Below are 25,916 nucleotides of genomic sequence, written 5' to 3'. Positions count from 1 at the left end.
ACTGACAGGTACAGCTGATGCTCTCCAGCTGTTGTGCTTACGTCATAGGTATCCTAAAAAACACTGCCTGTGACTGGCTGAGAATTCTGGGGGTCCCACAAATGATTAAGAATAACCTTTTGGCTAGAACTTACCACTACCTGGAGTCTGCAGAGGCCATGAGTGTGTGACTTAATCCAAGTACCAAGAAATAACTTAATAAAAGTGTGACTCAATAAACACACTGTCTTAAGAAACAGTCAAATATTACTTAACCAACTTTTAAGACAGCTGCTTCAGCAAGCTAATTCGCAAAGGAACATGGTGCTTACGGTGCACATTCTAAAGATAATCCCACAAACTTAGATTGTCCTAAAATTCCTTAACATGTATAAATATGAAAATGAACTGCAACTAATCGATTAGTGTTGGCATGAAAAAGAAGATATATATTCTGGCATTAATATAAAACGCTACCAGTTTTTTTTAAAAAAACATAAATATTGTTATTAATGATAATTTTTCCTAGGCTCCATTAACTCAGTTCCATAGCTGGAGCAAAGTGTTTATTCAGTTCCCAGGACTGTTACAGAGAAGCTTTTGAAGTTTATGTTGATCCTATATATATATATAAAAAAAGGATGCAAATATGGAAAAACAAACAAACTCAGAATCTCATAAACCCCATAACTACTTAACGTTTTATAGACATCTGCCTCACAATGATTAATAAAAATTAATAACTATTTCGCTAGCGATGCTAAAAGAAGAGTGACCAGATGGCTCCTTAGAATACTTAGAACAAAAATGTACCAAAGATGCAAAGATTTTAATGTAACCAGCAATATGCTTTTTTCATAAGCATCCTTAGTTAACGTAGCACAATGGTCTCCCTAGTAAAAAAAAAGTGCTTTCCTTTGTTGGCTAACAAACTTAAACTGAAGTATACTTTGGATGGTAAGCCTCGGGGAAGCCATCAGTGTATAGCAAATGCTGCAACATAGCATATACAATCATTTTAGATGGGTACCAGATGATATCACAGAACTAGACAATGAGGTTATGCAGCAAAATTACATTTAGCAGGCTTACCTGAGACCTGATGGTTAAAAGAGCAAAGAAGGCACATCATTAAGAGCAAAGTAAATGGCATGGTGTCCCTCGGGTCAAGATTCAGTCGCTCTTGATGCTTGTCTGATACAAGGTGAGGGACGACGTCCAGGTAAGAGAGGGGAAACCAGATCCTGGCTGGGTTTAGAAGCTACACTGTGTCAGTCAGGCACAGCTACTGTTGTCTCATACATTGTAATAACTAAAGTTCACAGAATTATGAGTAGGAGTATTATGTGCCTCTCCCTAATACAGTAGAGGTTCTGCCTGGTAAGGCTGGCAGGAAAATTGTGGCCCAAGCAGTTCAGCCCAGGACTCTGAAGTCCTAAAGAGCAGATTTTACACAGTCAATCTGGCAGCTCTCCCAGGGAAAGACTGACAGTGTGTGTGAGAAGTTCCAGGTTTTATCCACTGCTGACAGGAAGCAAATCTACAGCACAAACTATGCGCCCTTTGTCAGACAGACAAGAGCGGTGGCTGCGAAAGACCCAGGGACAGAAACTCAATCTGCTAACTTGGAATTACCTTTGGACCTAAAGTACTGAAGGGGAACTATGATAAAATAAGCAATCCCTCCCACTAGTTTAAAGGAGCAGCCATGCCTATATGTTAGCATGACCTGCAGACTTAAAATGCTGCTCTTTCACTTTCCTGGTGGCTGTCCCAACTTCAGTCATTCATCTACAGCAAGCATGTGCTTTCCACAGCCTTATTCCCATCTAGAAGCTGGCACACTACCCTACTAGGCAGAAAAAGAAACAATGCAAGGACAGAGAAAAGGGCTTCATGGGGAAATATTCTGCATGGCAGTTTCAATTTTTAGGTGCAACACAAGCTCATGAAAACAGATTCATTGTACATGATTATGCCTCTAAACATTAAAATGAACGGAACTTAAAAATACATAGAAGAGAATTGCTTAGGTATACATTTCACACACTGCAGGGCAGTACTTTATGTGTTGTCAGCAAAATGTGAAAAATATGTGTGTTGTGGAATACATGGCCACTCCACCCTGTGGTCACCCTACCACAGACGTGTAATGATTTACATAAACCATCAGGGACATCAGAACAGGTAAATGCAAGGTGTAATAGAGGGCAAAAAAAAGTGTTTGTGTGTGTGAGAATGGATGTGTAATTGTGTGTGAGCATGTATGTGTAAGTAGAGCGAGTGTGTGGTAGAATGAATGTGTCTGTGTGCGTTAATGAGTATGAATAAGTGTGTGTAATTTGTGTGAAAAGAAGTTGTTTGGGCCAATGACGGCACAGACAAGCACTTTGAGGGCAATGATGGCACAGACCAGCTGTTTGTGGCAAAGATGGCACAAATACGGTGGTTGGGGGCACTGACAAGCTCGGGGCAAAGATGGCACAAACAGGCTGCTTGGGGGGTTAGAATGGCACTGATACACTGTTTGGGGCAAAGGCACTCACAAGCTGTTTGGGGCAAAGGAGGCACTGTGAACATGTTGCTTGGTGTAGTTGGGGGACCCCAGGGCAATTTTTCGCAACAAGGCCCTGTGGTTTCTGGTTATGCTGCTGATTCAATCCCAGTATTTTAAGCACATCATAATCAAACCAGTCAAAAGAAAGTTCTTAAACGAAAGAGTGTATCATTTTATAAAATATAATTGGATCTCGTAAATTAGGAGAGATCAGTAGTCTTGAGCAATCCTGGACAGGTTCCTCACACGCCCAGCTGCACATCATCACACCATTTATTTAAATATAGCAAATTTTAGTTGCAATAATTAAAACGCACAGATGCAATATACCATAAAACGGAGGAAATAAAGCCAACATGATCATTCTTATTAGTTCTCACTGTTTTGCTTAACACTACTACTATTGAGATACTTTTTAACATTGTTCTGTATTCCAATTGCAGCCACCACTCTGTAGGTGCTGTTCCTCCTATACAAAGCATTATATTTGCCAGTATATTAAGCAAATAAATGTTAGCACTGAATTAAAACTTCCACATTCACCCAAGGCATTCTCTCGCCTTCTTTCTATAAACCTCATAGCTTCTTACATTCAATTCCCATTGAATTGTAAGCTTGATAGCAGGGCCTTCTTTACCTAATGTATCGTTTTATGTTTTGTCTGTCAGTTCTAGTTTTGTCATACACTTTGAATGTATGTACTGTATTAAATAAAACATAGGGTTTATCACAAAAATGTTTCTAAGTCAGCAACCTATCAGTATCTGCTTTTGTGTCACATGACAATTAAGTATTCCTGGCATTCATCAGTACTAGGAATAATGCTTCTAATGCTTTATTGAGTTATACACACCAGAGGAGATCCAATAGCACCTTTAAAGTGATATTGAAATGTTAATATATTCCTAATACACCTTTTAATGCTCTTTAAGGAAATGTTATATGTACATTTAGCTGGTCAGGTTTTCAGTGCAAAGCTGCCAACAGTCCCAACAACTTGGTTAATTAATGTATTAGCTATATGACTGCCTATCAAATGTCACCGTCATTTAATGGGACTCCCACAGCATTTACCTACACTTTTCCAGTGCATGTGAGAAAAGGAAGAAGGGGTGTTCTGCACATGACACTGGTCCCAGTGATACCACCTAAATAACACCAACAGACCGTCCACATGCCATGGCCACAGCTGTACATAGTTTCCTGTACACAACCTTGCTGTTGATCCAGAAGAAGGCAAACACGTGGCATAACCCTGCACCAGAATGAAAAAGGTCAAGTGTTTCCCAGAAAACAACTTAATGGATATTGCCATATTGGTGTGCAGTTGGGGCAGCATATTTCAAAATCTTTAGAAATTTTAAGTGCAAAGCAAATAACTTCAAGAAAAACACTTACAACCACTAAATTGATAATTCAAGTAAACCTTTCTTATTCATTAAAAGAGACTGGCTAAGTGTAAAGAGACACCAACGCAACACTTTTCACTCTCTAAAGTAAATCATCAAAAAGCTCTTATAAGAATTGGAAAGATGGTTAGAAAAGGCTGAGACTACTAATTAAAGTGACACTCAAGTCACAGACAGGCTATTTCAGTGGTACTGGTGGCACAGGCAGGCCGTTTCAAGGCTAGAGGTGGCACAGGTTGGCTATTTAGGGGGGCAGAGATGGTGCAGGCAGGCTGTTTAGGGGTACTGAAGCTGATTTGGAGGCAAAGATGGGACAGAAATGTTTGGGGGGAACAGATGGCACAGACAAGCTGCCTGGGTGAAAAGGTGGCACTGTAGGACAAGTTGCTTGTGAAGTTGGGATGGCTGGTGTTCAAATATTTCCAGTGCTGCTTTTCATTGCCAGTCTAGCCCTCTATAAAAGTACTTTCACATGCATCCATTTAACCTGCAAAGAAAAAATGAAGCACATGCACAAGTCTTGGAAGCCTGCCCTTGAACACTAGCCGAGCCAGTGCTAGATGTGTTCGTCAGAATCGGCAGTGGCAACAAATATTCATAAATTTGGAAAAATTGATCAAATGAGAACTGTAATCATTACAGGAACTACTAGTGAACGTTGCATATTAAAACAATAAATATACAAAAACACAAACGCAGGCATAGTAACACACACACACACAGAGAAACGTAAGTATATATATATCCAAGTGCCATGAAAAAGAGCACTCTTCAAAATTATAATTGTGTTATGATATATAATATATAATAATATTATAATATAAACTTGTGTTTGGTATATTTATCTCATATCAAAGCAAGAAAAAGAAAGAATGACAATTGGTCAATTGGTGACAATTGGTGCAGTAAAAACAAGAATTTTAGTTTCAGAAAAAAAAATACATTCACATAAGAATAAAGAAAATTGTTAAGCATAGCATATTCAACGAGTTCCAGTGCTATAAAAAAATTCAATCTAGAAATTGAATTATTTTAATATAGAGATAAAGAAATCTAAGGGTGCTAGGATATTAGCACTTTGTGAATCAACATGTAAATGCTCTATTGATATTTGTTACTAATCATACGATGATGCACAGATTTTGTATTTGATACTCAGATACCTTTTACATCCCCTCGATTAAACAAGTTCCTTCCTTCCTAGAGCCAAAGCTCTCTTAATTACTTAATGCCTCCCCATTGCATTGATTAAAATGAAATGAGCACACAGAAACAACATTTGCCTGTGTCAGTGTAATGCTACTGATATATTGTGACATACATTTAAAAAAACAACGTATTTGTGTCCTTGGTGGTGGTAAGGACACATAATATGAAGTCTGTGTTGTTCAAGCTGTTTTCATTTGCTTCGCCTGTAGTGCCACACTATGCAATTATAGACTGATGAAAGATGAAGAGGTTATCTGAGTGGAGGTGCGCTCTGAACCCGGGCTGTTGGTGAAGAATTAATTCTGGAGTTAAGCCAGGCTTCATAATCTTCTGTAGGCATCTGCACCAGATATTCCCTCACAAACTGTAACAAAAGAAAGCGAATATTGGAACATTAACCATTATTGAATAACAGATCACAAACCCATTTTATTAACAGTAAAACACACAAAGCAGCTGCAAGGATATCTTTTATGGGCAGATAAAAACGTAAGCTTTTAGGAACTCATACATCTATTCTTCAGCAGAAAACGAGAAGGACTTAGGTATAATTGTAGACCATAGACTGAGCAACAAAGTGCCGTGCCAGTCTGCGGCTGCAAAAGCCAGTAAGGTATTGGCATGCATAAAGAGGAGTATTAAATCACGAAATGAAATGCTATAGAGATGGAGATCTCTCTAGTGATCTATTCACCAAGAGCTCTCTACAAAAACACGGGGTCATCAGTTGAGACTTGAGGAAAGGAGATTTCAGCATCAGCATAGGAAAGGGTTCTTCACAGTAAGAACAATAAGAATATGGAACTCTCTGCCTAAGGATGTTGTATTATCTAACTCTGTGGATATTTTTAAGAAAGATGTGGATGCTTTTCTGGTTAAGCATAACATAAACGGCTACAACTGCTAAAAGGACAGTTGTATTAGAAAGTTGATCCAGGGAGTAATCTGATTGCCGCTATGGAATCAAGAAGGAATTTGTTCCCTGTTGTGGCATAATTGGTATTTGCCCCAAGTAGGGGTTTTTTTTTGCCTTCTTTTGGATCAACTTTAGAACTAGGTATGTGTGAAAGGTTGAACTTGATGGACTGAAGTCTTTTTTCAACCAACTATACTATACAATACTATACTACTATACCATACTAGATGAAAATTCTTTATCCCCATATAAATGCAAAAAAAAAGTTTTAAAAATAAAACCTTTACAAAAATAAAAAAAAATGAGGACATCCTACAAGGATATCCTATGAGGACCCCTCAAAAACCAGAGGGGCAGTAGGTATTGCACTTCTTTTCCCACCCTGTGTTCTGGTAGGTGGGAGGCTTATAATGTGCCCTTGTGGGTGCCACCCTTATCCCCAATCACTATGGAGTGGGATGGTGAGGTTAAGTAATATTGTTAACCCTTGCTATTCCCTATGCTAAGGGGTGGACATACTACTTCAGTGAGGCATAGGGAGCTTCCATCTGGTCTGTGGCAATGGCGCTGTATTTTAAATGGTGCTAGTTGCGCAGGTGCATGTAAATCAACTCCCATGTAACCAGTGGCATCAAGTGGTTGAAGGATGAACAACATCCCTCACTATAACACTCTGTACCATTCACTGTATTTTAATGAATAAAGGATGTATCGATCATCCACCAGTGCTGCATTTCATTCAGTAAGTCTCAGTACGGGGGTGTCGGGTTTTTACCATTAGGTACATTGTGCACAAATCCGCCTATTAATATTAATTGTATTAATAAAATAATTAATCAGCATATTAATATGTTTCTGAACTGCACTAATTTAAATGCTTTAGCTACTTACTTTAGGCACCAATAACTCAAATTGTTAAGACTACATGTTTATAGATGATACAAATCTTTCCAGAAATGAGGAAATTGATCTGGGTTTAAGTATCAGTAATGAATCAATTTTATGGTTCCTCCCTTTGTGCCAAGAAACAATCAGCAGCTGGAAATTAAACTGTAAATAAACAAGTGTATGAACTTAAAAGATACCTTAATGTGTTTTTTTACCTTAATCATTTTATAATTCTACAAATAAACTATATTTATTTCAATGGAGGATCCTATTATACTTTTGATAGGTTTGATATGCCACAATTTAATGAAATTGACCAAGGAGGAGTATTTCCCAAATTTTAGAGTGCACATTCTCAGGGACGCGGGAGACGTCACTAAACCACACTAGGGTGGCAACCATTTGTGCATGTTCACAATGCTTTCCAACCATATTTTGCCATACAGTGAAGTTTGTTCACAATGCTAAACACAGAGTTAACCTGCATAACCTCCTATGTTCTTGCATGTTCCTATGGGACTTGCTGAGATCAGAGGTACAGAAAGACCCCAATAGTTTCATCTCAGAGGTTAATTTGTGGGACACTTAATAATATAACTCTATGTTTAGAATGTATTTTACTTGATGCAACTTGATGGCTTGGAGATTCTACAAACACTACCGGCTGACACTCACTGTGCCACCATGAAGAGACGGTGATTTGGAGAAATGGTGTTCTGCTAAATCATTGCCACTAGAGGGAGCCTTTGTGTCTTACATATTGGTAATGTATTGTGACAGTTTAGTGACATAGAAGTGAAAACACTGAAAACTGCGAGTGTGTGTGGAAGACCAGAATTCAATTAAATGTACTGTTCCACCTCCTCTGAATTACTTTCCTTGTCTAGATGTCAAATCCTGCTGAAGAAAAATTCTGTAATCATGTAAAATTCAGCTCATTCATACTTTCTCAGGAAATGCTTAAATGTAGCTTGTAGTCAGGTGACACAAAAAAATGGATTTGTTTTTATATGAGAAGAAGATAGTTTGTAAAAGTTTCTTTGCGGTTTTAAAGTGATTAAAGCTAATTTGAGTTGACCACCAGAGTGAACCATTATGGCATGTAGAAGATAGAAGCATAAACATAGATAAACACAGAATTTGTCTGCCCATTTCTCCTGATGTAAAGACTCAGACGTTATTCAGTCCTTGATCTTGTTTTAGCTTCAGGGTAGCTTTAGAGCTGTCCCATGCATGTTTAAAATGATGACAGAATGATGATAGAACAAAAGTAATTGAATAGCCTGAGTAAACAGTCAGTTGGATCAACTAAAACTTTTGAGCGAACAGGGTTAAAAAACTCAAAGTTAAAAACCGTGGTGAATAAAGCTCAGACTAACCTCTATAGCCACACTTATGTCAGGAGCACAAAGCTCCCAAGTGCAGAGTCCACCAAGCACCTTCAAGAAGGCATTAGGTCTGATTCTTACAAAGTGTTTCTCTTCTAATTTTTGAAGCTTGCTTAGAATATGCTGTATTTTCTGGTTCTTCTTCATTGTCGGTGAGATTCTAGAAAGCAAAACTACAAACCTGTGGCAGGGATAACAATATGTTAGCAAAGAAATTTGAGCACATATCCATTATTTATAGTGGGTAAAACTGCCAAAAGTGGGCTAACTATATAAGCCACAAAATGCATTTACATTTATCAAGTGGTTGTAGTAATATTTTAAATCTCTTGCTATATTTAATTAATTGCGGAAGTCATTCTTCTTAATTCAATTGCAGCACACACCTAACCTGTTTCTCCATATCTAATATACAAAACCTGTTAAAAGCTATAATGTTATCATAAAAAATATCTTTTTTATTAAAGCTTCACTGGTTGTCTTTTGGGGATTTTATCCACACTATATCTCACCAGTTGTTGGTGTCTGTGTAGTCTTTCTCTTCCTTTAGATTACAATAAGTCTTCCGCATTTTCTCCAGGTCTTTATGGAAGTGGCTGATGGTGTCTAATGATCGATATTTCTGCACACTTAACTCGTGGCGCATCCTGAAAGATCAGAAGCTGAGATGTTAAAATTCATAACATGTCCAACTATAATGATACAAAATTAGAAATCCTGTGAATAGGCATGCTGCTTCCTCCCACTATAGGGCCTAAATAATTACTGATGGGATGAGCATTTTTTCCTGCTATGTCAAAGCATCTTTTTAACCTATTGCACAGTAATTTCTATACACAGTTCATATAAAATGGACAACTGTCAGTGTTACTTGCCTTTCTATTGCCTCCACTTTATCATGAAGGTACATGTCTGCCTCATCAGCCACTTCAAAGAACATCTCTCTCAACTCTGTGAATGTGCTTTGTTTCCTCTTAATGAGAAGGCCAGTGGGACTCATACTGGTAGAAGGAGAGCTGCAATAGATATAGAAAAATCACACACATAGGTTTTCAAAAAAGAGGACGTAGAATAACAAACTTGGGAAAGGTATGATGGGAGACCATTACGAAACTAGTAACAGGGCAACACAGAGTGGGGCAGGATCCAGATTTCCACAATCCAAAGAAAATAGAATTCAAAATGCAGTAACATATTTAGAACTGAGGCTAGTTAGCGAAGAGGTTCAAATGCACATGGAAAGACTGAAATAAGTTGTTATTTTCAGAATATTTGCACATGGTAGTGAGATTTAGGGACAAAGGGCAGTTAAGCTTTATTACAAAAAGGTGGAGGGTATGAGGAGGAGAGTTTTTGTGAGGTCTAAATTTCTTAATTGTATCAAACCTTTTGGGTCTTTGTGTGTTAGCCTTGAGACTTCCTTGTTCTTCTGTGACTGACGGTTCCCTGATGTCAGAAGATTGGTCTCTGTAAGAAAAAAAAAACAGTTTACAGCCTGTGACATCTGACTGGGCTCTAATACCCTTAATCTGAGTACATTTACTAACGTCAAAAGTAGAATAGTGAATTCTGGTTGCTATCACGTCAGACATCCTCTTTTCATATTAATAAAGGCTTCCAAAACAATAGTTTATACCAGGAATTACCAAGTGTTTCTTGAGGCTAAAGAAATGTTATTTTGTCAGATACAGAAACTTGTGTGAAAGGGGATGGTAACCACAGGGGTATTTAATCTAGTATGAACTCACTAGTCTGCAGAGAAAAAAATCTATATCTTATACATAAGTCTATTCACCCAAAATAACCCCATACTACTGTTATCTATTGTTTCATTAAAGATACCTGGTTCCCGAGCAAGAATAGGGGGAAACATAACTATTTTCTCCTGATCCATGTTTTTGCTTAGGACATTTATTTGCACAAACATACTGGAGGCTGTAAACACATAAAAAACACTGTCAACACATAACATTTCATGATAATACCCATTTTTAACAGATCCTCCAGGAAGAAGGTTTGACACCACTGTTCTAGAATGCCTAAGAATTAGTCTTTGGATTATTAGGAACAAATAAGAAGTAAAATAAGAAATCAGCCAGGCATAAAGTGAATGCCATTTCAGTCCCCATATACTAAATGTCCACGTATCTTACATACCTCGTCATGATGTGCTTCTTGTGAATTTCTTCCTCATCTAATTCCTTGTTCACACTCTCAGCAATCATTTCAAGCAATTTCTGCATGTCTGATACAATTATAGAATGAGATTTTTTCATAAACGTTAATTTTACATCAGTCATCTACAAGGAGCCAGACAAATGCTATGAGCTACATATTTATCGTTCCCAAATGTTTGGGTAATTGAAGGCTAACGTTTTTGTACTTTCTTTTTATAAGGGTCCTTATTAATAACATTTTCAACTTAAAATGAAGCTGGTTTCTATAAAAAAAACTGCCTGCTAGGCTAATAAATTTTGCATATACTTAACCAGCCCAGTCCGCACATAACATTATTATATTGATACATATTATGTGTTATGAAAGACATATACTGGACAATCCCCCTTTTGACATCAGAAATATAGAGAAAATATTTATTTGGTATGCTTGAGACCTACTATTATTTGTACAAATATTTGGAATTCCCATATGGTTAAAGGTCGGTGAACTAAAATGTTCTAAAGGCCCTAAAACAATGAAGTCAATTTACTAAGCATGGTATAATCAATTTCCAGACACCCAACTTTAGGTGAGTGGAGTTGAAAAACAAAGCAACTCATTAATTCATTAACCCATGAGTTGCAAATATGAGTGTTGAACACATAAGAGAAAAAGCAAAGAAACTAACCAAGAGGGGTTAGCGATCACCCTCTACCCATCCCCTATACTGGGTGCAGTTTGCTGGAGAATAATTAAATCAACAATAGGGCAAGCTATACCCCCTTCGCCACCATAAACTGCTCAGGGGACGAAGGTGTTTCATTTATAATAAAAAAAATATTAGAGGCATGAGCCCCATCATGATTCCGTCATGATTAAAATGTCCATATTACGTACAATATTGCATGTCATGAACCTTCGCATGAACTATGTGTCGCAAAACTCATGGTTTATACATTGTCGGAAAACAGCCTTTTCCCATCTCTGCTAGACTAATTTTATTATCCCTTTTCTCTTCCTCTACTCTCCCAGTGCGCTGAATGAATTGCTGACCTTTAACTATAGAGTCCTTAACAACACGGCAGCCCCAAATACTTGTAACTTGCCCTTTGCCCTCCTTTTTCAGTCATTATCACTTCTTACAACTCACCTTTCCATGATTCTACCTGCTCTACCTATTCTCTGGAATTCCCTTGCATTACTTATTGTAACTTTGAACACTAATCTACCTGTTCAGGGAAGTCCAATATTGCTTCTTAATACCCATAACCTATGCTGTGGACGAAACCAGCTGTTCTGTCAACCTTCAAATTGAAAAATCAAGGCACGTAATATGACACCAATATTAAATTTTTGAGCTTAAAAATATATGTTTCATTTTATTAATAATATTTTGTGTAAATCATCCCTAATTGTAATTGGACTGGATAACTAACTCCCTATTTCATGTACTTTTTCTTGTTGTATGAGATATTTTGTCTGGGATCGTATCGGTCAAAATCTGTGTGCTGTCATCGCGATCAATGCATGATGAATGACCAGAATACACAGGCAGAACCAAGCAATTATAAATGCATACACCAAGAAAGGACTGGGACTAGGCCAGGTGGATAGCACAGGCTAGACAGCCCTTGGGCTGGATAGCTTACAGGCAGGGCACTGTGGCTGAATAGCCCAAGGGCAGGGCGCCGTGGCTGGATAGCTTACAGGCAGGGTGATGTGGCCGGATAGTCCTCAAGCAGAGCACTGTGGCAGGATAGCCCATTGGGAGGGCACACAGAAGGATATGAACAGGATATGCTGCTAACAGTAACTGGTCAGGGGCCAGTGACTGAAGGTTGCAACTCACACAATGCAATGGCCCTATATGATGAAACCAGCAGGTATTTAAGGAATAGGGCTGCATTAGATAACAAGGCACAGCTGACGATATTACCCCTTTATGACAATGGCTGATTTAATTTTTTTACCCTTCGTGGCTGTTTTAACATTTCTGTGGTGCTCGTGTTTAGCTGTAATATTCTCATTTACTGTACCCACACAAGTTATATATTGGAGTTTTTTTGGGACAAAAAGAGCTTTCTTTATATAACATTATGTTGATCACATTAACTATAAAAAAAAGTATAATATATGGTGGAAAAACTAAGATCCTGATTTTTAAAATATCCAATGATTTTATGGGTTAATTCATGTAAACTATTTTTTACATAGTTTTTCAAACTATTTTTTTTAATAAAAGCTATGATTGAGAAAAATATTTTGGTTTTATTTCCTAATATTTTCCAACCTGCCCCCCAGTTATGCACATCTGCCCCAGAAATGCCTTATACCCCCTATATGCCACTGTGCCCCATGATATGCCTTTTAACCCTCTAAATGCCACTGTGCCCCATGATATGCCTTTAACCCTATATGCCACTGTGCCCCATGATATGCCTTTTGACCCCCTATGTGCCACTCTGCCTCCAGAAATGCCTTATACCCCTATATGCCACTCTGGCATTAAGGGGGTTAAAAGGCATATTATGGGGCAGAGTGGCATATAGGGAGGTTTAAGGCATTTCAGGAGGCAGAGTGGCATTTAGAGAGTTAAAAAGGCATTTCTGGATGCAGAGTGGCATATAGAGAGTTAAAAAGGCATTTCTAGAGGCAGAGTGGCATTAAGGGGGTTAAAAGGCATTTCATAGAACACTCTGCCTCCAGAAATGCCTTATGCCCCCATTTAACAGTCCCTCACCCTCCCTCCTCCAAACGTACCCGTGCTTCTGACTCCCCTGTCATGTAGCCGGGGGCAGCGTGTAGAGCTCTACGCGATTCGCGTAGACAACTTACGCTGCAGCCGGAAGGAGGCGTGGCTAGCAGCGGGGGTTGTCTGCGTTCCCACACCCAGAATAACAGCCACTAGAGGCTTCAAGTGGAAACAACATCACAACAGGAATATGGCATGTAGGATGGAACCTGACAGCTGTCTCCAATTCTTGTTATATTATTTTCTACAAAAGAAGACCAGATAAAGGTCTCGATCCACATTGCCTACTGAAATTCACAGTGAGCTATTACCAGTTAATTTAAGAATATTTGAAAGGTTCTTGTAAGATTTTATTGCTTAGTTTCATTACAGAAGCCTTAGCACTGTCAGTCAATCTACTCACCCAGTTGGGAAATAACATATTTTGGAGATGTTACATGCTGAAACTTCTAGCTTTACAGACCAGGCCCCAAGGGTTCCCTGCTACGATAATTTATGATTAACTCTAAAGCTTATGTGAGACTTTCTGTGAGAAAGTTATTCATTTTCAAGGTGAAGAATCCTGCTTTATCTGAGACTGACCTAAAACTATTTTGAAATAACTTTTTATGTACAGTAAATACACAAAGCTTGCAAATCTCATTAAATTAATCAATTCTAACATGCAAAATGATTGAAAGTTTTCAGCAATTAAAACATTCTGGCTAAAATATGCAGGTTCTACGTACCCCAGTAGCAAGGTATCATCTAAATAGCATCTAAATGATCAGCTAATATCCATGTAAAGAACATTGTCTCAAAGACAAAATAAAAAAAGGGATGATAATATACAATAAAACTCTAATAATTATACTGACTTTTGTGGCACAGGCCACATTCAATCTATGTGCCACTTTCCATCTACTGTAAGTTAAGTGACCACATTTTATTTCTGTCATTCAGGGACACTATGAAGCACATGAGATTACACACACAGGCCAGGACTGCACACTGACGTCAGCGGGTGGTCCCACTGACATCGGTGGGCGGTCCCACGGATGTTGGTGGGCGGTAGGTGGGCCTTCTATGGTAGGTAGTTTTTATAAGATGTACTGGTTTGATAACATTTGTTCCACTGCCCATAAAGTGTGTGTGTTTGGGACCGCGGTGGGGGACCTAACCAACCAATGCCCACCGGGACGTCAGTGGGACCGCCCACCGACGTCAGTGGGACCGCCCGCTGACGTCAGTGTGCAGTCCTGGCCGCGTCCCGCAAGAAAAGGCTCCGGGTAGCCAGAGCCAAGAAGTTCCCAGGTATGTTTGGGGCACTTTTGGGAGGGAGTTTTATGTGTGGTGTTTTACTCTCCATCAGCTCAGGACAGAGACCTCCACGGCCAGTATTTGCACCAGGATCTGATATCCAGCAGGTTTCAGACAGAAATAAGGGATCCGCCCGTGTTTACCATCTTCCCCACAAACTACAATAGCGACCCCTACTGCACTGAGGTGGGCTGAGTGCAAATACTAAATTGTGTGCCGGGCAGGAGGAAGCGCAGTTTGGCGGGAGTACCCAGTCGGGGTACAGGACATTCTGTCACAGTAAATATTATATGCACCTTACTCTCTGTAAAATGGATGTTATAGAATACTATGCAGGCTATAGAATAAGTGTCAACATATTTAGCCTTTACTTCATCAACATATGATTCTTTTCATCCTCAGACAGAAGAATACTTTATACGTAAACAAAGATCTTGTTTCACAATATGTTTTCTTGGCTTGTATTCACATATTGTTATCAATGGTTGTTTCCCAAAAACTTTCCTAAAACCACTAATGTAAATGTCTATCATGTTCCTTAACATAACCTTTACAAACCTGAAACTAAGATTTTCTGGGTATTCTGCAAATTGCAAATGCTGATTTAATGACTATGATTCTGCCTTCCCTGATTATATATCATGAGCAGATGCATCATACAGTTTTTTTGACGGGTTTTGTATAATTAGATAATTCAGCCTGATTTACAGAAATGTTTTTAGAAAAATGTACACACTAAGCTAAATCCACCTTAATTTGGAAAATTGCAGAAAGTAACATGGTAGTTAAAGCTAGATGGAGAACCGTGGAAACTTCATGTTTTCTCCTGTTACCATGGTAACTCCAGCGGGAGTGATACTTATACTTTTTTGCATGCTGGCAAATCTATTCTATACTAATATGAAGCATATTATGATGCATTAAATACATGAAACTATTGTTCTATCACAATTCCCATTTTTAACATAGCAGAATAATATAATCTAATACTTTTTACTTATTTAAGGTCATAATTTCCATCAAAGTCAGGTTAAAAATGATGTGTATTTATGTTGCTAGGGTTTCCAAGTTATGATTTAAATGTCACAATAAAATTATCACCCCTTCATATATCTTTGATATTTATTTACAGTACATTATGGCTAATATATATATATATATATATATATAGTATCTCACAAAAGTGAGTACATTTTTGTAACAATTTTAGTATATCTTTTTATGTAACAAGACTGAAGAAATTACACTCGGCTACAATATAAAGTAGGGGGTGTAGATCCTGTATAACAACACACAGCCATTAGTGTCTAACACCTTGGCAACAAAAGTGAGTACACCCCTAAGTGGAAATGTCCAAAATGGGCCCAATTAGCCATTTCCCCTCCCCGGTGTCATGTGACTCGTTATTGTTCCAAGGTCTCAGGTGTGAATGGGGACCAGGTGTGTTAAATTTGGTGTTATCGCTCTCACACTCTCTCATACTGGTCACTGGAAGTTCAACATGGCACCTCATGGCAAAAAACTCTCTGAGGATCTGAAAAAAAGAATTGTTGCTCTACATAAAGATTGCCAAGAAGATTGCCAAGACCCTGAAGCTGAGCTACAGCACGGTGAGCAAGCCCATACAGCGGTTTCACAGGACAGGTTCCACTCAGAACAGACCTCGCCATGGTCGACCAAAGAAGTTGAGTGCACATGCTCGGTGTCATATCCAGTGGTGTCAGATGGTGTCAAGCATGTGTGGCGGCAACCAGGTGAGGACTACAAAGACAAGGGTGTCTTTCCTACAGTCAAGCATGGTGGTGGGAGTGTCATGTTCCGGGCCTGCATGAGTGCTGCCGGCACTGGGGAGCTACAGTTCATTGAGGGACTGGGCCGCAGGGCAGTATCGCAACATGATAACGACACCAAACACACCCCCAAGACGCCCACTGCCTTGCTAAAGAAGCTGAGGGTAAAGGTGATGGACTGGCCAAGCATGTCTCCAGACCTAAACCCTATTGAGCATCTGTGGGGCATCCACAAAAAGAAGGTGGGGGAGCGCAAGGTCTCTAACATCCACCAGCTCTGTGACGTCATCATGGAGGAGTGGAAGAGGACTCCAGTGGCAACCTGTGAAACACTGAACTCCATGCCCAAGAGGGTTAAGGCAGTGCTGGAAAATAATGGTGGGCACACAAAATATTGACACTTTGGGCCCAATTTGGACATTTCCACTTAGGGGTGTACTCACTTTTGTTGCCAAGGTTTAGACATTAATGGCTGTGTGTTGAGTTACTTTGAGGGGACAGCAGGCTATACACTCACTACTTTACATTGTAGCAGAGTGTAATTTCTTCAGTGTCACATGGAAAGATATCATAAAATATTTACAAAAATGGGAGGGGTGTACTCACTTTTGTGAGATACTGTATATATATATATATATACCGTATTTGCTCGATTATAAGACGACCCTGATTATAAGACGACCCCCCAAAATCTGAATATTAACTTAGGAAAAAAAGAAAAAGCCTGAATATAAGACGACCCTAAAGGAAAAAAGTTTTACCAGTAAATGTTAATTCATGTAAACTATTTTTTTTAATAAAAGCTATGATTGAGAAAAATATTTTTTTTTTGTTTTTATTTCTTTTATATTTTCTATTGTATTTTCCAACCTGTCCCCCAGTTACGCACATCTGCCCCCAGGCTTGCCACACCAATATGGCACTGTGGCCCATGATATGCCTTTTAACCCTCTATATGCCACTGTGCCCCATGGTATGCCTTTTGACCCCCTATGTGCCACTCTGCCTCCAGAAATGCCTTATACCCCTATATCCCATTCTGGCATTTAGGGGGTTAAAATGCATATTATGGGGCAGAGTGGCATATAGGGAGGTATAAGGCATTCCAGGAGGCAGAGTGGCATTAAGGGAGTTAAAAGGCATTATATAGAGCACTCTGCCTCCAGAAATGCCTTATACCCCTATATGCCACTCTGGCATTTAGGGGGTTAAAAGGCATATTATGGGGCAGAGTGGCATATAGGGAGGTATAAGGCATTTCAGGAGGCAGAGTGCACTATTAAATGCCCCCTTAACGCCACTCTGCCTCCTGAAATGCCTTATACCTCCCTATATGCCACTCTGCCCCATAATATGCCTTTTAACCCCCTAAGTGCCAGAGTGGCATATAGGGGTGTAAGGCATTCCAGAAATGCCCTACACACACACACACACACACACACACACACACACACACACTTACTTACTTACCGGTGCTTCCAATTTCCTGCTGTATTGCCGGGGCAGCGGGTTGACGTCTCATTCCGCGGCAGCCGGAAGGAGGTGGAGTTGGCAGCGGGGGTTTGTATGCGTCCGTCGCAAATACCTTCCCCGGCTGTCAGAGATCAGGAACTCTGGAACTCTGATCTCTGACAGTCGGGGAAGGTATTTGCGACGGACGCATACAAACCCCCGCTGCCAACTTCACCTCCGGAAGCACCGGTAAGTGTGTGTGTGGGGGGGGGGGGCGACGACAGGAGGATCCAGGTCCCCTGCAGCGGTGCGGGGGATCTGGATCTTAGTCTCCTAATCAGACCTCTATTTGAGGTCTGATTAGAAGACGACCCCGATTATAAGACGAGGGGTATTTTTCAGAGCATTTGCTCTGAAAAAAACCTCGTCTTATAATCGAGCAAATACGGTATATATATATATATATATATATATATATATATATATTTGTCCAGTAATACTGTTTATCACTGCTGTTTGTGTGCGGTTACCACCTAATTTTTGAAAGCTTGATAGACAAACCCAAACAAAGGACTCACATAAGTATTTTCATTTTTGGTATTAAAAAATAGAAAAGGTTCATTGCTAAGTTACATGTGTAAGCCAGTGTTTTGTGTCACTTTTTGTGGTACAGTTGGCACAGAATATGTTCATCTTGTTACTTCGCGCTTAATTTCTATGTTTATATCCTCGTTCACCCATATGTCAGGTTGTATTTTAATTTGTAATTCTTGAGTTACTTACAGTCAGACACAGGTTCTTCGTCCTCCTCTTTGCCTAATTTTCCCTGGTTCTGGAGGGAGCTTTGAGCAGCTAATTCAAGATCCTCTACACCTTCCTGGAGAGCATCTGATGAGATGTTGCCCACTAAAGGCATCTCTTCTGAGCTTGGAATGAGGGACGAGACACTCCCGATGGTTGGAGTCTGAGTTGATGACACTCCACTGAAGCGTGAGATGCTGAGGAAAGACGCTTTCCGTGGCCTCAGAAAATGGCTACGGAAGAGTTTTTGGCTTGACTTTTTACTCTGAAAAAATTGAGAAAATGGAGGCTGTCATGTGGCTGGGACATGTAACATCATAGACTGTAACAGATGTTGTTTGATTCCATTAATGAATGATAGGAGCATGATTTCTGCACTGAAGAGATCTAACAAGATTGAAACAGCTGCACGTGGGTGGCATGCATAAGCTCATGCAATGTCAACCGCGTCCTGCGCTCAGAACTATGTATAACATGTCAGGCACATGCAAACGACGAATTTCTTAGTATACACTGATAAAAACCATATAGACGCTATCTCTATAAATTACATATCAATCATATGGAGAGAAGAAGCAAACTCAACTCAAATTCATCTATACACAAATGCCCCCCCCCCAATAGATGCAGCCATCTGTGTCTGCAGGAGGGCACAAGTAGGACATAGACACTTCTCTCCTCTGGAATACAGTGGCAATGCTCCGCTCAAGCAATACTAAACTAGTATTATTCATAGCCACAGCATTTCAACAAAACAATACAAAAACAAGGTTTTTACAAAGAACATAACATCAGCACTGAAAACACTCCATGAACATCTACTACAACACAGAGTAAAATAAGCCACTACTGTAAAAACAGAAGAGACATAAAACATTCTACTAGGTTATTCTACTAAATTATAAAGACAGCCATTTTTTCCCATGTGTTAAAAGCTATATCCCTTGAGCCACTTACTTAGAATCACAAACAGAAAATTGTCACTGAACAGGAAGATGTCAAAACTGGGACAATACTGTACTATGCAACATACCTTGCAGTAAACATATATGTAATAGCAATACTTCTCAACACATCAAGATATGCATTTTTTATGAGTTTTTACATCTGCAAATGTTGTGTGTTACACAACCTAATACCCCAAAAAATATTTGAAGACTACTGTTCTGCAAACAAATCTCACATTTGAACATCACTTCCCAGTACTGCTCTTTAATGCCCTCTAGTGTACAAGCATTTTAACTGCAATTCAAAGCCAAATCCAAGTGGATGGGCACTAAAAGTATGTTAGATATAGCTAAAAAACAGCTTTGTTGTGTGTTCACCACAGAAACTGTGGATCATTTTCTAACTCAGATGTGCTAGTTCACACAGACTATTTCTTCATAAGTATCTATGATTTATAATAATATAGCAGACATTATATCTCTGTGATGTGGTCTGTATAATATACCGTTTAGCCATGTTTAACCATTTTTATATAAATCAGTAGTCTCTATGTCCCGCATATTTTCTTAAACCTCTTTTTTTCCATAATACATAGTGTTTTCTTCCTCTTTAGTGAAAAGACCATGCTACTACTGTACCTTCTTATGCTTCACTTAAAAGGGTTGCAATCACATCTCTTTAAATCAATAGTTTCACGTTGGACACTTGCACCTTAACTCCACCAATAAAATGTGGCTTGAATACTATTGCTAGTAACCAGGATAAACAATAGAGACACACTGGTAAAAAAATAGAGAATTGCCATTCTTCCTACATATTTCTGTTTTTAACGATGCCTACACTCTCAATATATTTCGTACACTGAAATAAAATCAACTAGCTGAAATTTTACCACTCCATTTTAGAGACATCAAATTTATTTGCACCTGTAAAATACAGCAAAATATTTCTGGCAGCCATACAACAAAATCATTTACCTTCCCTGGCATGATAAACTGCTCCCATTTCACTTCCACTTCCTTCTCTCGATTGATTCTTTTTAATGAAGTTTTACTGCTGCCAGGATCTCTGCATTAAATAAGAATAAAAAAAAGTATCTTAATGCTGTTGTCTGGTTATGGTTTTACACTCCCCTACTTTTCATTTAATATTTTTTACATTTATTTTTATACATACATGGATTTGAGAATATTACAATAATTAAAGAGAAACTCTTCTAAATCTATACAATGCAGATGACTTTTAAACACAATTCTTGTGTAGCAAATTGGGTTGTGAATACTCTGTCTACAGTGAGTTTTCCAGCATATCTCTAATATAGCTGATGCTGTATTCATTAATGAAGGATCCCAATGTCCATAAATATAATCACCCTGATGGACTCCTATAGGTAAAGAGAACACCTTAATGGCAGAACTTTAGTTAGTATGACAGCCTATTGGTGACTGCTTTCCTGTCACATGGCAATGGTTTCCAGAAGAATATGAATGGATATGATTAAAGAATTATTTATGGGAAAGGTTTGGGCATTCGACAGAACTAGAAGTTATGATGCTAGTGCACAGTAGGTAGAACAACCTTCAAGGAAATGCTCTTTATTACATAATACAATACGCATCAAATACAGCATAAGCATATGTTTGTACCTTATACTCCAGCAAGAGGACACAGGTCTCATGGAGAGATTTGGTTCCATGATTAAAGACTCTAAGAGCCAATGAAGTGCACACAACTGACGGAAGAGGAATTCCCTGTTAAACAAGAAGGTAACATATAATAATACGCAATATCACATTTCATGAGCAATCATTTCGGCATCATTGATAATTCTAGTATTGTTGACCTTCATGCAGATGTTGACCTCAGCACTCAAAGAAGGACTTGGACGTCAGACAGCTCACTGTGAAGCTACATTCTTTCTACATATTTTTCATTTGGCATTCTCAAACAAACACCTTCGGGTAAATACAGTTTTACTGTCGTTGCTCTACGATCCAATGGTGAAGAACAGTAGGATGCAAGTGCTATGGGTGTTTTTGGTAGATTTGGAGCTAATCGCCAACCTAATTATAGTTATAAGTGATAGCATATGCCAGTCTGAATTGTAGTAGAACTTTCTGTTCTAAGCAAAAACCTGTTGCAATGCACCTGCTATTTTTACTTTGTAAGGTAACAATCCATAGACAACTGCAATAAGGCACATATGGTCAGGCTGGCCAGAAAGCCCCTGGATACAAATTTCTCCTCTCCAATGTGTTCCATTGGAATGGATGTAGTAGGCATATCAGTATGATGATAAAAGCACTGTAATGTAGTGTTGCTTTTGTTTCTTCTTGTACATAATGCAGATATTTTATAGCAATTTGATACTGGCTTTGGAAGACATATATGGGAGAAATGTAAAAGAAAACAATAATAAAAAAAACATATCTTGTGGACTAGAACAAATAAAACTGTTCTAGAAGCTGATAAATCTAAGCGATATGGTAAGCGGATTGAGTTCACAGAGTGTTAGAATAGTTTCTAAGATTAATGTGTCCACAGGAATAATATCATCTTTACTTTAAGGGCAAACTGGAGCTAAAAACCTGCTATAAACAATGCAGTAAAAGAAAACTTTAGCTAAAATACAATTTTCTTCTATCCTGAAAAAGCAGTAAATTTAAAAAAAGCATGCCTTGCAAATTAGATGAGAAGTAAAGTGGGTTGAGTGCAATTTCAAGTAATGCAGTTTGCTATTTAATTGTTTTTGAAAGTCGGAAATTTTACGTGCAATTCTTATTTTCTTACTTTATTCATATTTTTAGTTCACATTATTTTAAATCTATTTTTACTGTTGTATACAAAGGGCTGAATGGTGCTAAGCCACCCATGTAACACCAGCTGGCCAGGGGATAGCTTTTGCAGCATTATGCGGTAGAAAATCAACCATCTTCCTCATTTCATCTGCCACGTATAACAGTATGCCTTAAGTGTGCTTAGAGCTGTCACGGAAGTATGGAAATCTCTCTTAATATATGACATTATTATTATTATTATTATTATTTCCTTGCACTCATGTTCTTTTTTTATATATTAAAATGATTGAACAGAAAAAAATATATAAAAATATAAAATAAATACTTTTCCATCAACTAGTTAAATTGCAATATTTTACTAAAGATTCGGAAACCACTGGCCAGCCGTGCAAATGTGCGAAATATGTAACTGGTATTAACAAATTCTACTGAAATGATTTGGAACGGACTGACAATGAAGGTATGATGAATCATTGTTCATTAGGCCTTAGAATATAATTTAAAATCTCATCACAGCTAGAATACCATTGCTTGAAACATACACTACTGAACATGACAGATACATTTCTAATTACCGGAATATATTCATCTCTGGAGAATACCTGATAAGATAGTTAACATTACAGAGGATTCTGCTTTTGAAAGAAGTTCACGACCCTATAATGTGAATAATTCAGGACAGACAGATATACCGGTAGATGAGGATGATGCTAATCAGTGGCAATGAAGCTGTGCACTTACATTATCTTTGCACCCCATGTATAAAAGTGTTTCCAAATCTGGGTTGCAGTTTGCAAGTAAAATGTATAGTAGCCTGAGTTCAAAAGTACTGCTTTGGGGTTTAACTATTAAATCATGGGTTGCAGGAAGAATGTACTTCACTGTAACCTTTCTAAGTTTTGTAATTAATTGGATTCTCACAGCAGAATTCCTTCCTGCACTAGTGATATCTTCTTTCTCGCAGGGTTTAACAAACCCCAGACGTTGGTCACCAATGGAAACTACAATTTGCCTCATTTTGTCTAGCGTTTCACCTGCTGGACCCTTACCGGCTGTATACGGAGCTGATTTGGCGTTATACAAAGTTCGCTCTTCCCTCTCTATGCGATGCTGGAAGGTGGTGCCCCAGCGGAAACACATGACGTGTCACACAATTTACTGATAAATTATACCTAAAAGGCAACCCTCTACATTTATTCACAACTGGGTTCATTAACTAAAAGTTATAAGTTGCGTTAACTTTACTTGCAATATGAGCTTTGCTGGCCTTAAATAAGGCACCATTATAATCACTTATTGAATTACACACTATGCAACTCCGCTCATGATGTATGAGGAAATCACTGGCATCAGCCCTTCACAATGCATGGGGAAGTCAGGGAACTGAAACCTTTCTACAATTGGTCTTCTGTCAGTTTATGGAACATCATATACTAGGAAAAGTGTGGTGGATCTTATAGACACCTCTCATGACTAGTTGTTCCAGGGGTATAGTTCTCAACTGAACAGTTCAATACTTCTTAGTCTAGGACAAAAAAATGCATAGCATGTGCATTATCCTCAAAAACTCACAACAGAAGAAAACTTTGTAATACAAACAATGTGAAACCTACGGGTCTTCATTGAGGACTTCATCAGAGAATAAGCTGTTGTGGATAGGAGTAAATGGCCGTCTTATGACCTTGTTCTCTTTCTTCTTTTGTTCTGAGACTTCTGTTAGGAAGAACCTGAAGGATGTAATACTGTGTGAAATGTAGATTCAATATTACTTTTACCTATTATTTGACATTTCAGCATTCTTTCTAACACTCTACAATGGAACAAAGGTTTCTAAAACATTGCTTGCCAAAAGCTGCCTGTACTTTAGAACACATAGAGTTAAATCAAATAAATTGTTCATGATAATAAACACCTGATGACTGCCAAGGGAAAACAAGGTATGGGGAAGAAACGTGATATCATCATGCACTCAGGCAAGTCTGCTAAGCTAAAAGGCCAATTTAAAAACACCCCGAGGAGAAGAATGTTGCATAAAGATATCACCAAACACAAAGGCAACAGTACTTTCACAGAATATACAACATCAAAGCTGTGAACATCCTAACAGCTTGTCGTTCCATCTGTTTACACAGCCCAGTGCATAAAGGTGATCCAAACTGCCTCACGCAACCTGCTTAATTAGGAGCAGCAGAAGCAAATGGAACTTGGAAAGGTGTAGGGTTTAGACTGAAATTCATGCTCTGTCCACAAATAAGTGACTCGAGAGAATGAATGCATTCTTCTTTAATATTTCATGGATCACTGGCTCAGCAGCAGGTCACAAACCCATCTAATCCTAAACGTGTGCGACAGACATTTTGCGAGGGAACTCCAATTATATAATGTGTATATGTGTTCTAACTCAGTCGCTCAGCAGAAATGTTTTAATTATCCAAGGAGACTCTATGACTTATAGGGGAAGGGACTGTAGTAGATAAGCAGGATTTCATTAGCATGGTCATAAAGAATGAGCTCAGTATGGTGTTACCTATATAGCAACGTCTACAATGTGACCTCCCAGTCTGCAGATGACTAGAACAATGCTAAACCAAACTACTGTATACAATACTAAGTGTAATGCTCAAAATATTATTTATGTCCACAATTCCCATTTTAGGTGGGGGAAAATTTACAAAGAAAAGTAAATCACCTTGTCTTATTTGTCTGTTTACATGTAACTTCCTGATCTTGTGAGCATTCTTCTTCCATGAAAGGCCTTGGTTCCGTCCGACGTTTCTCTTTTTGTTGTTGTTCCTTTGCTTGCTGGTCTAATTTCTTTGCTTCTTCTTCAGCATGCAACAGATGAAAGTACCCCTTGCCTCGCCTCACATTGCTGACTAGCTGCCTGCCAAATAAGACACAAACTGTTACAAGATCTAACAAGAGCTACAATCATATCTCACAGAGGCAGGAAACCCATCGTATATGGGTAGTAATATATCACATTGGATAGCAAAAAAGGTAACACAGAAAGGATTCAGCCAGGTTATAGATGTTGCTGAATACAAGATTGCAAGATTTTGCTTGTTGGTGTATACGGTAGTATCGTACCTGCCAGCCCCTCTTTTGGACCCAGATTCTTTCATCTTTTTTCCAACCATGATGGCCCTCTTTTCTAAAAGCTGTTTTTTTAGTGTTGTATAGACCTAAATCAACCATAAAGGAGCATACAACCTGCAGGAAGCAGGTATATAACTCACATTTTTAAATAAAACCCTTCTTCTTCTAAATTATAGTATTGATAGCTGTCAGTATGTCTCAGTATGTCACATAGAAAGGTCTTCACAAAGCCTCTTAAGCACGCCTAACCACAAAATGTCCTTTTGGCCATTTGAAATGTTGGAAGCCATATAAATCACATAATATTTCATCTAGCACTTGACCAGTAGCGGATACTTTTCAGTTTATTCCGCTTTTTCACTCATCTTCTTTAACCATGCCCTCCTCAACCACATTTTGAGTGTGAGTCTCCCAGTTTGTCTGCTTGAAAATATGTAATTTTAATAAAATCACACTGTTATCGAGATCGTG

General features: G+C 38.6%; 2 protein-coding genes across 2 annotated transcripts in view; both read right to left on the bottom strand.

Annotated features, from left to right (window-relative positions):
* SUSD2 (sushi domain containing 2) overlaps positions 1-1,452 on the bottom strand; it is a 64,681-nt gene extending 63,229 nt beyond the window's left edge. The window contains exon 1 of the mRNA XM_053473496.1: positions 1,072-1,452. Within this exon, the coding sequence (XP_053329471.1) occupies positions 1,072-1,132 (61 nt within the window). The 5' untranslated portion in view covers positions 1,133-1,452. The remainder of the gene's footprint in view (positions 1-1,071) is intronic.
* Positions 1,453-5,223: 3,771 nt separating this feature from the next.
* CCDC60 (coiled-coil domain containing 60) overlaps positions 5,224-25,916 on the bottom strand; it is a 61,358-nt gene continuing 40,665 nt past the window's right edge. Inside the window, exons 4-14 of the mRNA XM_053473456.1 lie at positions 25,036-25,230; positions 23,960-24,073; positions 21,195-21,299; positions 20,526-20,616; positions 18,583-18,865; positions 10,504-10,591; positions 9,733-9,813; positions 9,222-9,362; positions 8,859-8,993; positions 8,338-8,527; positions 5,224-5,518 (exon numbers count right to left, since the gene is read on the bottom strand). Coding sequence (XP_053329431.1) covers positions 5,405-5,518; positions 8,338-8,527; positions 8,859-8,993; positions 9,222-9,362; positions 9,733-9,813; positions 10,504-10,591; positions 18,583-18,865; positions 20,526-20,616; positions 21,195-21,299; positions 23,960-24,073; positions 25,036-25,230 — 1,537 coding nt within the window. The 3' untranslated portion in view covers positions 5,224-5,404. The remainder of the gene's footprint in view (positions 5,519-8,337; positions 8,528-8,858; positions 8,994-9,221; positions 9,363-9,732; positions 9,814-10,503; positions 10,592-18,582; positions 18,866-20,525; positions 20,617-21,194; positions 21,300-23,959; positions 24,074-25,035; positions 25,231-25,916) is intronic.

The sequence above is a fragment of the Spea bombifrons genome, chromosome 1 (assembly GCF_027358695.1).
Source record: "Spea bombifrons isolate aSpeBom1 chromosome 1, aSpeBom1.2.pri, whole genome shotgun sequence".
Classification (NCBI taxonomy): Eukaryota; Metazoa; Chordata; class Amphibia; order Anura; family Pelobatidae; genus Spea; species Spea bombifrons.
Note: the sequence above shows the minus strand (reverse complement) of the source record. Positions and strands in the feature narration are given on the sequence as shown.